We start from the raw sequence: 13,631 nt of genomic DNA on the forward strand, positions 1-13,631 counted from the left end.
ATCTGTACAAGGTGCATCACGTGAGCAGCAGTACACCAAAATCGTCTTTTTAGTTCATGGTTAGTAGTTAACATCGGTCTTTGGCTTGAATACACAAAACACAGTTCTAGTGATGTGAGTGGTTTTGTCCCGCGAAATGCAATCACCAAAAAGTGTTCATCTGAAGGGGACAAAGGTCGATTGTGTCCAGTACAAGCACCATCCGGTTTGTTGATTACGACACTGATGACCTAGCAGATTATTGTTACCGGTAATCTCATATTTTACAAAGGGACGTCTTGTCTTTTCAGTGTCGGTTAAAGGAAATATTGACGCAGATAATGCGAAAATTAACTTAGTCATGAGGCAGTTACGTAGATAAGGCGAAATGATCTTCGTCATGAGGCAGTTACGTTACAAGCGTATGGAAGTACCCTTCCCCAAATGGCAAACGTTTTTAACGTTTCTAACATGAGCACTCATCCTTCTTTCCTGCACGCCACTATTGCTGACAAGTAATGCTATGTTTAAATTATGTGATTCGCTTACCCACAAAACATAAAGCGCAGCGGAAGCTCAGCGGCCATGTCCAGCTTTGTAAACACGTCGCACACCATCTATGAAGTATGAGAGGAAAATGAGCGTCCATAAGCTTGAAAGTTCTGGAAGGCACCCGTTACGAACACATTTCGAAGTGCGCTTTCGGTGTCGGCCTTTTTTTCTTGTCGAGACGAAACTTCTGCCATGGCGACACTGAGGTCATGACGAGTTTTTAAAACCGGTTGATGTTCGTTATTTGGTTGATCCACCCCGAGTAGGAAGACACGTTGGTGTAGACAGCAAGCGCGTCCGGTCCTCCACAAGCCAGTCCATCGGAAGAGATGCCCGTGATTTCGAAGTAGTAGTCCTTGCTGGGGCATACCACGAGCCTTGCCGGGTCGCCAATGCAGTCCTCCTGCACGTCTCCGTCCCCGACGCAGAATGTGCTGCCTTTCACCTCGAGGTCGAGCTTCAGTTGGCGGGCTCGAGACTGCCAGGAACGACACAGGCTATCCTCTTCGAGTGCAGTGACAGGCGCCTCTCGAAGGGTCGGGTAAGTGTACCTCAAGTCGTCTTCCGATACGCTCGCTCCGTAGCCCGTGACAACGCAACCTTCCCCGTTGGCTTGCAGAGGCGGCTCGTCATCACTGGCGTTGGCGCTCGCAGTTGGCAAACAGATCACGCAAGCGGCGTCATTGAGCGCCACAATGTCTTTTAGCTTGAGAAGGGCAATATTGTTCGCTAGCGTGCTGGCCTGGAAGCTGTGGTGAGCGTAAACCTTAGCCACCGTTTTCGTCTGTGCGCCCGGAGGATTGTACTGACTCACAATATCCGTGTAGCCCAGTCGCACGTAGATGTTTTCTGTGACATCAGTGTGATTAAACACGCAGCTCGCAGCAGTAAGCACCCACTGAGCACCGATAAGGGCTCCGTTGCACAGGTACTGGTTTTTGCGGTCAACTATGGCGGCGTGCCAACACCACTCACCAGGCCTCGCCTCAGCCCCACCTCGTCTGAAGGTGTCCATGTCTCTTTTCTTGCCGCCCTTGACGCCGCAGGAGCTGTGGTCACGGGAAGTCGGCTTGAGGTCGACTAAGGGGCCCCGAATCGGCTTGAACTCGGAGCTGCCGCCCCCGTAGTGATTCTCCACAACCTTCTGCTTGTTGACGGGTTGGTGGGCCTGGTGGAACGGAATCCAACCTGTACTCGTGGAGGCTGCTTCGACGTAATGGTTCAGCGACAGGACTTCGGGTGATGCCTTCACGGGCTCTACCCATGTAGTGCCGAACTCAGGGAAGCGCTGCGGGGACTTTCTGGTGTTGTACAATTCTGGTTTTGTGCTTTCCCCGGGACGTGGTCTTTCCGGCCTTGCCGGTCTCGTTTTCTCCTGCACACGCTGCAGCCAAGCTTTTCTTCTCTGCTCAATATTGCCGTGCCCGTGCGGATTCTTAACTGGAAACACCTCTCCGACAGCAATGGGGCCCCGCTGCGGTGCCGGCTGTAGCATAGTACGTTGGTTGAGCCGGTCAGTTTCGGAATTGGAGTGACTGTGAGGTGCTGTATGGTTCCGGACGAGATCCATTTGTTTCTCAGGGTAGTTGTGGCCTTGGTGTTTGTCCTTGGCTTGGTGAAATTCATTGGGTAATTTCGAATCATAATCTTCATCGTAGTACGGTGGCGTAGGAATGACAGGTGGAGGAAGGGACGGGTGTCGTAAGGCTGCGTAAGTTGGGGGTCGCCTGGTGGACCGGGTAACCTGTGAAACGTCCTCACCCTTCTCGTAATCGTTCGTAATAGCGTAAGCGCCGTAGTTCATATCTTCCGCGTGCGGCGGCTGTAACAGCGTGGGCTCTGAAATGGGCCCTTCCACGGATGTCGGTGGCCTACCGTACGACTGAGTTTGTTGCGAAGGAACGGGAATGCGGTGAACTGGGTGAATGTAAGGTGGACGTCTCAGACGGTGGTTTTCCCAAGAGTACTCTTCATCTTGACTGCTTGCTTCTGGTGAAACAGACGTTGGGTTGTCCCCCGTTAGTTCTGCCGGAAATGGCAACGTATATGACTCGTTTTTCGTAGGTTCTCTTTCGGTCGTTTCGCCAGCCATACCCTTGCTACAGCAGACCATTCCCGATGAGCAGAAAAGCTTTCTTGATATAAGAATCACGTTTGGCCTTTTGCAGGTGTTGCTAAGGTACATAGGTATGCACCGCCCAATGCAGCGGACCGGGTTCGCTGGGACGGGAAAGCTTTGGGCCGTAGCTGTTTCCTTCGTCGGCCTGCTTGTGGTTGTTGAACGAGCACCCTCTTCGTTGCTGGCCTCAGCCGACTGTGACACCGTACAGCAAACACGACCACTCGGACAGCTGTAGTTTCTGTTTACAGAACCGCACAATAGGCCCAGCAATGGCATAACGCACGAACCAGGGCACGGCGTTTTTTCGCTCACTGTCTCAAAGTTTTGGTGCGGAGGAGATTCGATCTGCGGAGATTGCTGGGACTCTGAAGTTGTAAAATTCGTGCCCTCTTCTGCATATGATGGTAATCCGCTTTTTTCAGTCGTTGTTGACGGAAGCGTTGGTTCAGGCTCCTGGGGCGAAGGTGGAGTATCGGCTACAGGCTGCTGGGTATCAGCGGCGGGTGACTCGGTTGTCGTCGTCGACGTTGTGGTTGTCACATCGCTCGAACTGGGGTGGCTGTCACGCTCGCGGTGATCGGACGGCGAGTCATCCATCATGCCGTGGCCTGACTTGCGGCCGGCGCTCGGGCTGAAAATGCCACCCACGCAGCAGCGGAGAAACTGCTCACCGCAGTTGGCCTGCTCGTCCACAAAGTCACACAGTAGGCCCATGAAGACGTGGACGCACTTCCCGCTGCAGTTGCTCTCTTTCGAAGGTGGGAGGGACGTGGGCAGGTCGTACTTGTACGACCTGTCCGTTTCTAGGAAGATGCCTCTCGACTTGGCCGCCATCAGTGTTTGGCAGCAGAAGACAACTAGGGCGACTGCGAAGACAAGGAAACGCCGTTGAAGCACCATCGCTCTGACTGCACACTCCAGTTGCGCAACCGGACTTGAAGGCACGACGCTTCTGTCACCACGCAGCGCGAGAGAGGTGCACGTCGGCGTGTGTCGGGGCCGAGCTTGGAGCGACTCCTGCGCTAACCAGACCGTCAAAGCAGAGACTCATCGCTGCAGCGAAGGGGGAGACACTGCGGCGCAGCCTCTCTATACGCTCCAGATATGGCTCGGCCGCAAGCACAAAGAGACGACTGTCCTCTCTTCACGGTCGCGATCGAGGTGCCGTCGCCTCAGCAGGGTTGCTCGTGCGTAATACGAATATGACGAACGAACCGGCTCGGTCCACGCAGCCCGTGCAAGACGACTACAATGGTGACGTGCAACGATGACTGCATATTTAAAAATCGCTTAGCAGCCCCCGAAGCCCCTCTGTCCTTCTCGCAGACGTGTGTACAATCCATCGGCACTGCACCGTGACGATGGCCGCAACGGTAGCGTGCAGCTAACGGAGCGCTGCGGATATATTGTGGAAGGCTGTGTCCCGTGGTGGCATCTGTCACGTGTGACGGTGACCTGTCACGGGAGGCGTGGTTCTTGGGCGCTCGGTTGTTCTGGCCTCGGCAAGCGAGGCGAAGCACGGAAGCTGGAAAAGCAAGATGGGCTACGCGTTGTTGACAGACTTTTTGCGCGGCTGGTGCGTTTTCGCAACAACAATCTGAGCCTGAAGAAAAATGCGGGTAAACCTCTCTCTGCCTTTGACGACAGCCCTTTTGTTACATTTCGTGGATACTGTTCCGACATAAAGCCGTTGGACACCCAAGAAAACTGATAATGACGGATGTGCTCTGATGACTGCCTTGGAAAAAAGACCGCTGTTTGACATCGCTTGGAGAGGCCACGCGGAAGTGGCGTTTAGGAAATAACCCGAGCCACTAGTTTGCCCAAGCTTTTATTATTCCTCGCTCAAGCAGAAGCAGTACAGCTTAGAATGACTGCCGAGCGTTTAGATCTTCCGGGAAAAGTCTTCTTCAAGACCAACCAAGCCAAAGCCGTAAAGCAGTGCACGCACTAAACTATTCATTTATTCACAACGAAGCCACGCCACATGCAAGAACACCATGCATATTTTCAGCGCTGCTGCCTGGCAGAGTTACCCAAGTTGCAAAACTCCCCATAGGCGCCGTGTATTAAAAACCGGTCCGTGGTCGCCCTCCCAACCCCCTTCCTGCACTGGAGGCAAACAGGGGTAATCACGGGGCAAGGTGACTAGCGTGCCATCTGTCGTCAAAAAGTTGAGGTAGCACTCAAGTGCTTCCGGTTGCTGCCGTTAGTCAAATTTAAAAAAAAAAAAACGTTGAAGCGTATGTAAACTATCTCGAGCGCCCCCAATACATTCAAATTAGAAAACAATACACTGCAGAGTGGCTGACCTCACCTAAAAAAGAAGTGGAGCAACGCTACCTGATGGAATTCATTCAGAAAACCGTCAGCAGAAGCATGGCAACGCTCCCTGCAACTCCTTCTCTTTTTCCTATCTTTCAATGAAATAATCTGGCCCTTTTAACTCACTGTCCAACAGTCTTATGACAGGTTTGTAATCAAAGGCCTCGGTAGAGTCTGCCGGTGAATAATTTGTGGAACACATGACGAGGCACATTGATTGGCCAAGTTTTACTTCTGTGAGAAGGCAGCATGGTTGCACAGTATAGAACCCGCCAAAAGAACGACCGGCTGGATGCAGTTGCTCAATGCACGCGGGCGCTTGCCTAGGTTTTCATATACAATTTATTTTCATTTTTATCTTCCCCTCCATATCTGGGTAACAGTAGAAAAACATACAAAGACCCCCCGAAAATGGTCACGCATTAGGACTGCAAATGATAAACTCCCTGGCCATGATAAACCAAATGATAAACCCCCAGCGGTTTGGGGTCCTCGTTTCGTCCAAATAGTCTCTTCCCTCGTTCATTTTTGGTTTGTTTATAGGCTGTGTGTTCCCTGGCATTAAAGGCAATAAAAAATTTCATGAATACGAGTTCATTCAGAGAGCTCAAATTTCGACATGTGATGCGCAGTGATGTTTCCACCATTAACAGTAAGACAGGGGTGAGTGCAGTCATCCACGTGCAAACATTCGCTAACACACACGCTGACAGCACGTCAGCCCGAGAAGCTTGTTTGGCTTGGGCTGACCCATCGTCTACTTTGTACCTCTACGGCAAATAAAAACATTCATTATTAGTAATAGTATTATATGGGTGCAAACGCTGGAGAAATGACGGCATTACGCATCATCCTTGATTACCATAAATCAAACACACATATACCTGTCTTCGTTGGTGCTTGGGCAAGTTGGTTTTCCAGATTCTTGAATTCTACAATTCTACAAATAAGGATGAGGGTGAAGCCGACACGCTCTGCCGAGACACGCGGCTCCTGTATGTACCGTCTTCCCTCCCGTCTTTGTTTGTTGCGGTATGAATTCAAGAATATTGCACGAAATTCCTGAGCTACGCGACAGGCGTAACCCTCACTACTAGTCCACACTAAACTAAACTACGTTTGTCGCGTTGCTCACAAAAATCGTTTTATGCGGTTTCTCTTTAAATAATTACAGTAAATACATTGCATACAAAGAAAGGGGCCGAAGTTACAATCCCGACACGAGGCAGAACTATACAATCATGTTGCAAAATACACGATGAATTTCATTGCTTTTAAAAGATTGAGCACCACGCGTGCAGTCAAGCTAGTGGCAGCCACTGAGCAGTCATAAATCATAAAAGCGAGCGGGAGCGAAAGCCTCGCGCATTCTGTGCTGCAATCCCCCTGCCCTCCCATCATCGAAAGCGTAACGTTAGGCCTAACATCATTCCCGCGCATACCCGCGTCCCCCCGTGTCCCGCTGCGGCGCCAGCAGATTCTGGCTCCTTAACAATGGTGACCCGTTGCGAGCGTTGCTTCTCTTTGTGCTCTTGTTTTCATTTATGAGGCACGGCGCGTGTTTGAAGCCCTATGACACAACGCACGCAATGGGAATTTTAAGGCGAAACCCTTGGGAGTCTCATCAAGCGCGGTAAGTGACCGTAGTCGTCGCTGTCCGCATCAACACGAACGGTAGCAAAATGGCCGCTGCTGCAAAGGGAAAATAAACTGGGCTCGTGTGGGATGTGAATCCGGGTCGCCAAAACGACCGGCCACGTGCGCTAAAAACAGCGCTAACCCCGCAACCCTGAAAGAACGGAACAAGAATGAACCTGATGCGTGCGCTGTGACAGGTGGTACATGCGTATATAGTATGGGTGCACACAGAGGAGAGCTATGACTGTGGGGAACCTGCACGGTATTTTTCGGCCGGTCGGCCTGTCGGCGGGATTCGCGTCAGAAGATAAAGCAACGAAGGCGAAGAAGGAGACGCAAACACGATATAGCAGTTAGTAATGTTCCGTGCGGGGAATTTCCCCTTTTTCTGGGAATTTCCGGCTGTCATTTTGGCCAAAAGGGAAAAAGGGAATCTTTAATGAATTCGTGGAAGTTTAAGAGTGGTTGAGTAAAAGGAAAAATAATGTCAGTAAACCGGAACTCGAATCATTTATTACTTTGTTTTCTTTTAAAAAGTTCCCTTAGCATTTGGTCGGATTGATGTTCAAATATCCGCAGTCGTGTTACCGCAAGCCACAAGCATCCAAGAACGCTTCCAATCTAGTTCACAGAACAGGAGGGAGCATAGAAGAAAAAACATTCCATTAAAAATGGATAGGAATGCCTGAAGCGGCGGCGGCTGAAGGGCTAAAGCCTGTTCGCGTGAATTCCTGCGCAATATACAAAACCGTATTTTGGGTGAACCTTAGGTGGCTATCAAAAAAAGATACCGCCAGTAGTTCCTGAGCTCAGCTAAAATTATCTCTCTTACTCAACAATGTTTGTTCTTTTTCGTGCGGGCAGTTTTAACTCAGGGGTTTAGCATGCGAAGTAAACATGCATTTTGTACAAAACGTGAAATTCCTCGTCAAATGCTGATGAGCGCCGATGTACTGTAATTTATTTACACTGAAACTCATTCTCTGAACGACGTATGCGTCCTGAAGCCGAAGGCTCCATAAAGTAGACATAGTTGGCCCTGGCTAACACCCAAAACCGACCACCAATCCACGTAACGATCTTTCAGCTGAAAACGTAGAGTGGAGGGTACTTTGCAGAGAATTCTTGAGAAACCTGCGGGGAAAAAAAACCCGCAGGGAATTTCTCAACCTAAAAATGGGAATTTTTCTCCCCAGTACGGAACACCACTGATAGCAGTAAAGAACTCTGTCGTGAGTATCGCTCGGCTTTTCAAAGCACGTGAGCAGACAAGTTTCCGAGGAATTTTCCTTGTTGATGAATGTTGCCGCCGTCTTTTCTCGCTCCGTGCGGCCCCTATACTTCGCACAAGAATAGTTCCCTCCTGGAGCCTTGGTACATGATTCTCGTTCGCAATCTCTGACATAGTGATTAAAATCTTAGTAGGAGCAGCGCATGACGCGGATTGATCAAGTACGCGCTGAAAATAACCACTCAGGCACGCATCGAAATTTCGCGATGGAACCCGCAAGTTAATTTCACGCTTCAAATAAAATATCTACAGGCATTTTGTATAGAGGATGATAAATAGTCATGAACAAAAGTAGAACGGGAAGTACTATATAATGGGTGAGGAAAAGGCGGATAACCGTAATAAGAAAGAAAGAAAGATAGAAAAGAAAGAAAGAAAGAAAGAAAGAAAGAAAGAAAGAAAGAAAGAAAGAAAGAAAGAAAGAAAGAAAGACCAGACAACAGGAAATACGGAACAAAAGGAAAGCGGAGAATTGAAAGAGTATTGATGGGAAAGCCAGCATCGCAGGTACAGGCTGTTTCAATACCTTTTCCCCATGACGACTCCGGCGACGGCGACGATTGTATTACGAACGAACATGGGGATATGTGTGAGGGAAGCCAGTAGCCATAATCCCGGAAGCATACACTGTCGGGTCCTCCGAGCGAGGCGAAGAAATGACAACGACATTCTCGTAATAAAATCACTGCACACAACAGCGCCGTCTTTAAAACCTCCAAGGCTCGCTTTTTTCTTCTTTTTTCTTTTCGGCAGTTGCTGGGTGGAGTCCCGTTCCTACGGCTCTCATTGGCATACAAAGTGGTCTTCGTTCATAATTCACACGGACGCTATCCCGGTCAAAATGCCGCCTTTTCCCCCATCCATTCCTTGCCTTCCGACTACAATCCTCGCTGCCTTTCTCTGTCCCCTTTTTCTCTCGGTCTCTTTCTGGGTTCTACTATTACGGTTATTTTTCGCGCCCTTTCCGCAGATTTCTTGCTTCAGCGTATCGCCGGTTTCCATCTAAACCTCAGCCTTTATTATCATCATTTTTGCTTGGAATGTTCAGCTTCAAGCCGGTTTCTGTCATCTCGGCAGTCTCCCTCTCTATTTGAGGCCGCTTTAAAAGCTGATCTCGCTAAATGCAAATGAATCTCCGGATTCTGCCGCCGGCGCGCTCCAGTCCTTTAAGCTTCCATTACTCGGCGACGCTGCTGCCTACGTCGCGCATAGGGCATCGAATTACTCGAATTCTGACTTTCTCGGGCTGCCAGCTTGTTTTTTTTTTTTTTTGTATATATAGTTTTGTTGCACCGAAGGCGAGTTTTTGGGTGAGTTTTAGTGCCCAAAAGGCGGATAATTAGATAGCGAAGAAACGAAAAACAGACAGACGAGTTTTTTTTTTTTTTTTTCGAGTCGCAGCTGAACACGATACTCTGCCCAGCCATGCGACATACAGTATTAAAAAAAAAAGGTTCTTCCGTTTGTGCATATCATATAACTTCATCAGTTCAGCTTAACATTCGCTTCTGCGTCGTAGCGCTGAGGTATCCTGGTGCAGCGCACGGGGTCAGGGTTCCTATTTCGGAGGCGGCAATTTTTATCCGAACTCGACACAAAATAGATGCCTGTTGGAGAAGGGTAAGGTGTCTAAATTAATTCACAGCGCTCCGCTACAGTGCGCCTCGTAGCCCATGCTTATCACGGGGGCGAGACATTCCAAATGGGGTTTTTATTTTCGTGTGCGCATTGCATATACAACTGATGGGAGTGAAAGCGCATTCAGAATGCTAGCGGAGATGGGAATACCTTATGCGGAAGCCGATGTAGCGCACTTTTTACCTTCCAATCCGGAACACACGATGAGGGAGCATGCTTTCCGAGTATATTTTCAATTATTGCGCCTTCGTTTAGAAAAAGTAGAAATTGGAGGAAATGGACGAAAACCTCAATATAAGTCAACTTAGTTCACTATATTTCGCGCTAGGTTCAAGAATAGGCATAAGCTAAGATGGCGGCTCAATAACGGCATACCATTATGAAATAACACGTAAAAAACAAAAATAAAAGAAAAGAAAAAGAGAGCGGGAGGGCAGAAATGTTGGATCGTCGTAAGCTACACGGTTCACTTTAAAATTAAAATTGACGCATATATAGGCCATATGGCTGCATGCTTCACTGCAACTGTAAAAAAAAAATTTTCTGCCGCCTTTGCCGCCTCGTGACGTCCTCTTCCCTCTCGCCCTCTTACTCCTCATGCCTCATTATATTGTCTAGATATGCTCCGTGGTTGCTCTTAAAAAAACGGAAGCAACCAAGTTATTTATTACCAAATGTATATCTAGTACCAGGGCCCGTTTTCGCGTAACTAGCGATAAAGTGCACTACTGTTTCGTTTCAGGTATCAAAAAAGAAATCGTGGAATCGTGTACAAGCTACAACTTTACACGGCAATAATCGTGGAAAAGCACCTTATTGAACGGGGGGAACATGTCGTTTCCTTTCTTTAGAGAGGGAGAAATTGTGCTTATATATTAACACAGAGAAACCTACACTGTTCATCCGCGCAGAGGTAAACACGTGATTACCTACCGGTGTCGCACTCTCAGGTGCGAAATGAGGAATTGTACGCAACACTCGGGATTTCTATTGCCAGTCTGCTAAAAACCTGCTTCACCTGCGTCCCTTTCCACAGTAAATGTTGAAGAAATATACCTCCTACCTTGTTTTAGCTCTGGCAAATAATTCAATCGTATTTACAAGAACTTTTAGATCAAAGCTGCAGGAGGAGGAATGAACATTTATTTAAAAAACGGTCAGCTTCCTGGTCAGCTTCCTGGTCGGCTTCCTCAGTTTAAGAAGACGTGATCTTCAGCTTCCCGCGCCGCCCTGCTTGTTGGCCAGAGCTCGACATTCAGGGCAGGGCTAGACAGAAAGGACTGCTAGGGTAGTGGAGGTGTTGGCTGTGGTTACGGAGCTGGTCTGGACGTGTTGGGACAGTCAAGCACCATGGATTTCAGTGTGCTCGGTTCGCCTTCGCAGTACAGCCATATTGGAGCTGGTAGAGCCCCGGGTGTATGGCATTAAGCAAGGTTCCATGTTGATACGTGTTGGTTTGTAAGCGGCGCCAGGTGGTAGATTGTTCGTGGTCGAGCTTGTGATGTGGAGCAAGGTATTGCTGTTGTTCTTGCCGGTAGTGTTCGAGGAGGACCCTATATGTGTTATGTTTATGTGGCTTGAGCTGCTGGGACTGGGAAAACGGTAACATGCCAAGCGCTCGTGAGCGCGTGCCTCGAGTCCTGTACTCGGCTCCATACCTCCACTTACGCAGGTTTGACGAGAATGTACTCGAGGTCATTCTCCGCAAAATCTACAAGCGCGCTCTCGACCTTCCGCTCCACACCTCCAACCAGCGCCTTCTAGGCCTGGGAATGGTAAACACATTCAAGGAGCTGCGTGAGATGCACTCGACGAATCAATACACTAAACTCTCTAAGACGCTGTCGGGTTGCAGCCTCCTTGCCCGACTACACATCCATCACTCGATACATACGAAAAAGCGCGTACAGATTCCTGAAGTCTGGATATACGTCCTGAATGTGCGTCCTCTTCCGGCCAACATGGCACGGGATGACCACAGTGGCCGACGCGTCGCGCGGGCAGAAGCATTGGCTCGCCACTAAAGTCGTAAAAACGGAGTCTTTTACATAGACACCTCTGGCCCGCACCACGGGGATTGGTACACGGCCGTGGTCGTCCACCAAAACACCGCAGTGAACGGACTCACTTTCCGTGCACACAATATTACGCACGCGGAGGAGATAGCCATCGCGCTAGCCGCCGCAGACTAGGACTCGCGGGTCATTATCACCGACTCGAGGGGTGCCCGCCGCAATATCGAACGGGGTGCATTCCGTACTTTGCTTACAAAATTCTGCAAAATAGTAACTACCTGGGTGCCCCCGTGGATCGAACGATCATATGGGCTCCGGCTCACACGGGCCTTGAGGGTAAGGAGGCGGCTGACGCCGCTGCCCGCGCGCTCACTCTCCGGGCATTATCCTCATCCCCTACCGATCCGGACCTAGAATCCAATCCCGCTTACACCTTTAAGGAGGTCACACAGTTTTATCAATCCGGCCATTCTGTCTATCCCAGGGGCCTCACGAAGGCGGAGGAGCGCATCCTCCTTCGCCTTTATACGAAAACTCTCTTGTGCCCGGCAATCTTAAAGCACTTCGACCCCGCTTGCACGGGAAAAGACCCGCCCTGTGAGGAAGGTTCCTCTGGCATTTTCCACATGGTGTGGGCATGCCAAAAAAACCCAAAACTACCCCCTCTACCCAACCCTTCCCGGGAGGACTGGGAGACAGCCCTGCTCGGCTGCTCTGACCTGACGGCCCAACGGGCCCTGGTCGGGCGGGCCTGGGCCGCGGCCGACGCCGTTGGGCTCCCGTAAGGGGTAGCCCACCCAGTCTTTGTACGGGGCGGCCTCTTAAAGACCGCTCCCCGCCCTCCCAGTACAAACTTCTGTAAATAAATGTTTTTTCAGTCAGTCGTGGCGACCACCAAGGTACCCGGCTCGCGCAGTGGCCTGAGCAAAAAAAAAAAAAAAAAACAACACTCGAGCGCTGTTGTCAAGCGCTACCGCGCATGCAATGCTTGGCATAAGGAACACGACTATATCGATCTAAGTGACGATGCTTGTTACGAGCACAGTGGAAAGCAACCACGGAACATGTAAATAAAGAATTTCAAGCTTGCACAAATGCATGGTAATGTGTCCTTAAGAGATCCTACAGAGGTACTGCAGCTTCGCTATGGTTCAAACCTCGCTTGACTCAGTGCAGGCTTCGCCAGTTGAGCTGGCGCAAGTGTACAATGCTGAGTATGACTTTGGGTCCCCCACTCGCCGCGAAGGAGACGACGACCTCTTCGATGCATATGACGACGATTACCGGCACCGCAACTATCCAGATAAACAATGCAACCTTTCCTGAGTTTTTAAATCTGTGCTCTGCCGCGCATGCGCCGTCGTACCGGAAACTCGAAAACGCGACGGACACCCGGCTACGCGCAAGCGGAGACAGACCCACGCCGCCAACAAGTGTCCCTGTAATAAACACCGACAGCTGTTACCGTAAAATCTAAAAAAATCTCGCTTCTGGTTAGACATCAGCCTCCCCAAATGATCCCCTCAAGTGCCTTAACCGTCCTACATATTTGTGCACCTGATGATGCCTGCGTGCGTGCGTTCCGGGTGTGCGTGTTTGTGGGACAGAAAAGAGAACATGCGACTTTTACCAAGACTCACATATCGCCTGGAACGATACAAAGCCCCGCTAATTTCTTTTTTTATAAAACATTTCATCTGTGCAACACGCCAGGAGCCTAAGATTGACAACGTAATTGGAGAGTTTGATCTATAATTAAGTCGTTAGTATGTCTGCGAAGTCAGAATACCATAACTGAATTTAAAATAGCCTTATTTAATTATGTAATAATACTATTTTAAATTTATAGTCTCCCCGGTGTGTGAGGAATTCAAAATAAATTGCAAATGATAATTTTAATAAAAATAAATTTACTAGTTTTTAAAGGTTACAGATTTTGCTGGCATAAAATATTCTTACCACGTGCTATCTATAGCAGCGTTTTACGGGAGGTAGACTATATTCATTTTACAAAAAGAAAGAACACACGTTCTGCTGGGGCTGCTATGCAGGAAGAGAATCGCATAGCTTA

The 13,631-nt window shown here is 49.3% G+C and overlaps 1 protein-coding gene and 1 pseudogene across 1 annotated transcript; one reads left to right on the forward strand and one right to left on the reverse strand.

The window, feature by feature from the left end:
* Nucleotides 1–212: 212 nt before the first annotated feature.
* On the reverse strand, nucleotides 213–3,487 carry LOC144168628 (uncharacterized). Its single transcript, XM_077697574.1, has one exon. It carries the CDS (start codon nucleotides 3,485–3,487, stop codon nucleotides 752–754), a length of 2,736 nt encoding a protein of 911 aa, XP_077553700.1. The 3' UTR covers nucleotides 213–751.
* An 8,019-nt stretch (nucleotides 3,488–11,506) lies between these two features.
* Nucleotides 11,507–12,345, forward strand: LOC144167774 (uncharacterized; annotated as a pseudogene).
* The last annotated feature ends 1,286 nt before the right edge of the window (nucleotides 12,346–13,631 follow it).

The sequence above is a fragment of the Haemaphysalis longicornis genome, unplaced genomic scaffold, assembly GCF_048455015.1.
Source record: "Haemaphysalis longicornis isolate Haplotype H1 unplaced genomic scaffold, Haemaphysalis longicornis Haplotype H1 scaffold_2, whole genome shotgun sequence".
Lineage (NCBI taxonomy): Eukaryota > Metazoa > Arthropoda > Arachnida > Ixodida > Ixodidae > Haemaphysalis > Haemaphysalis longicornis.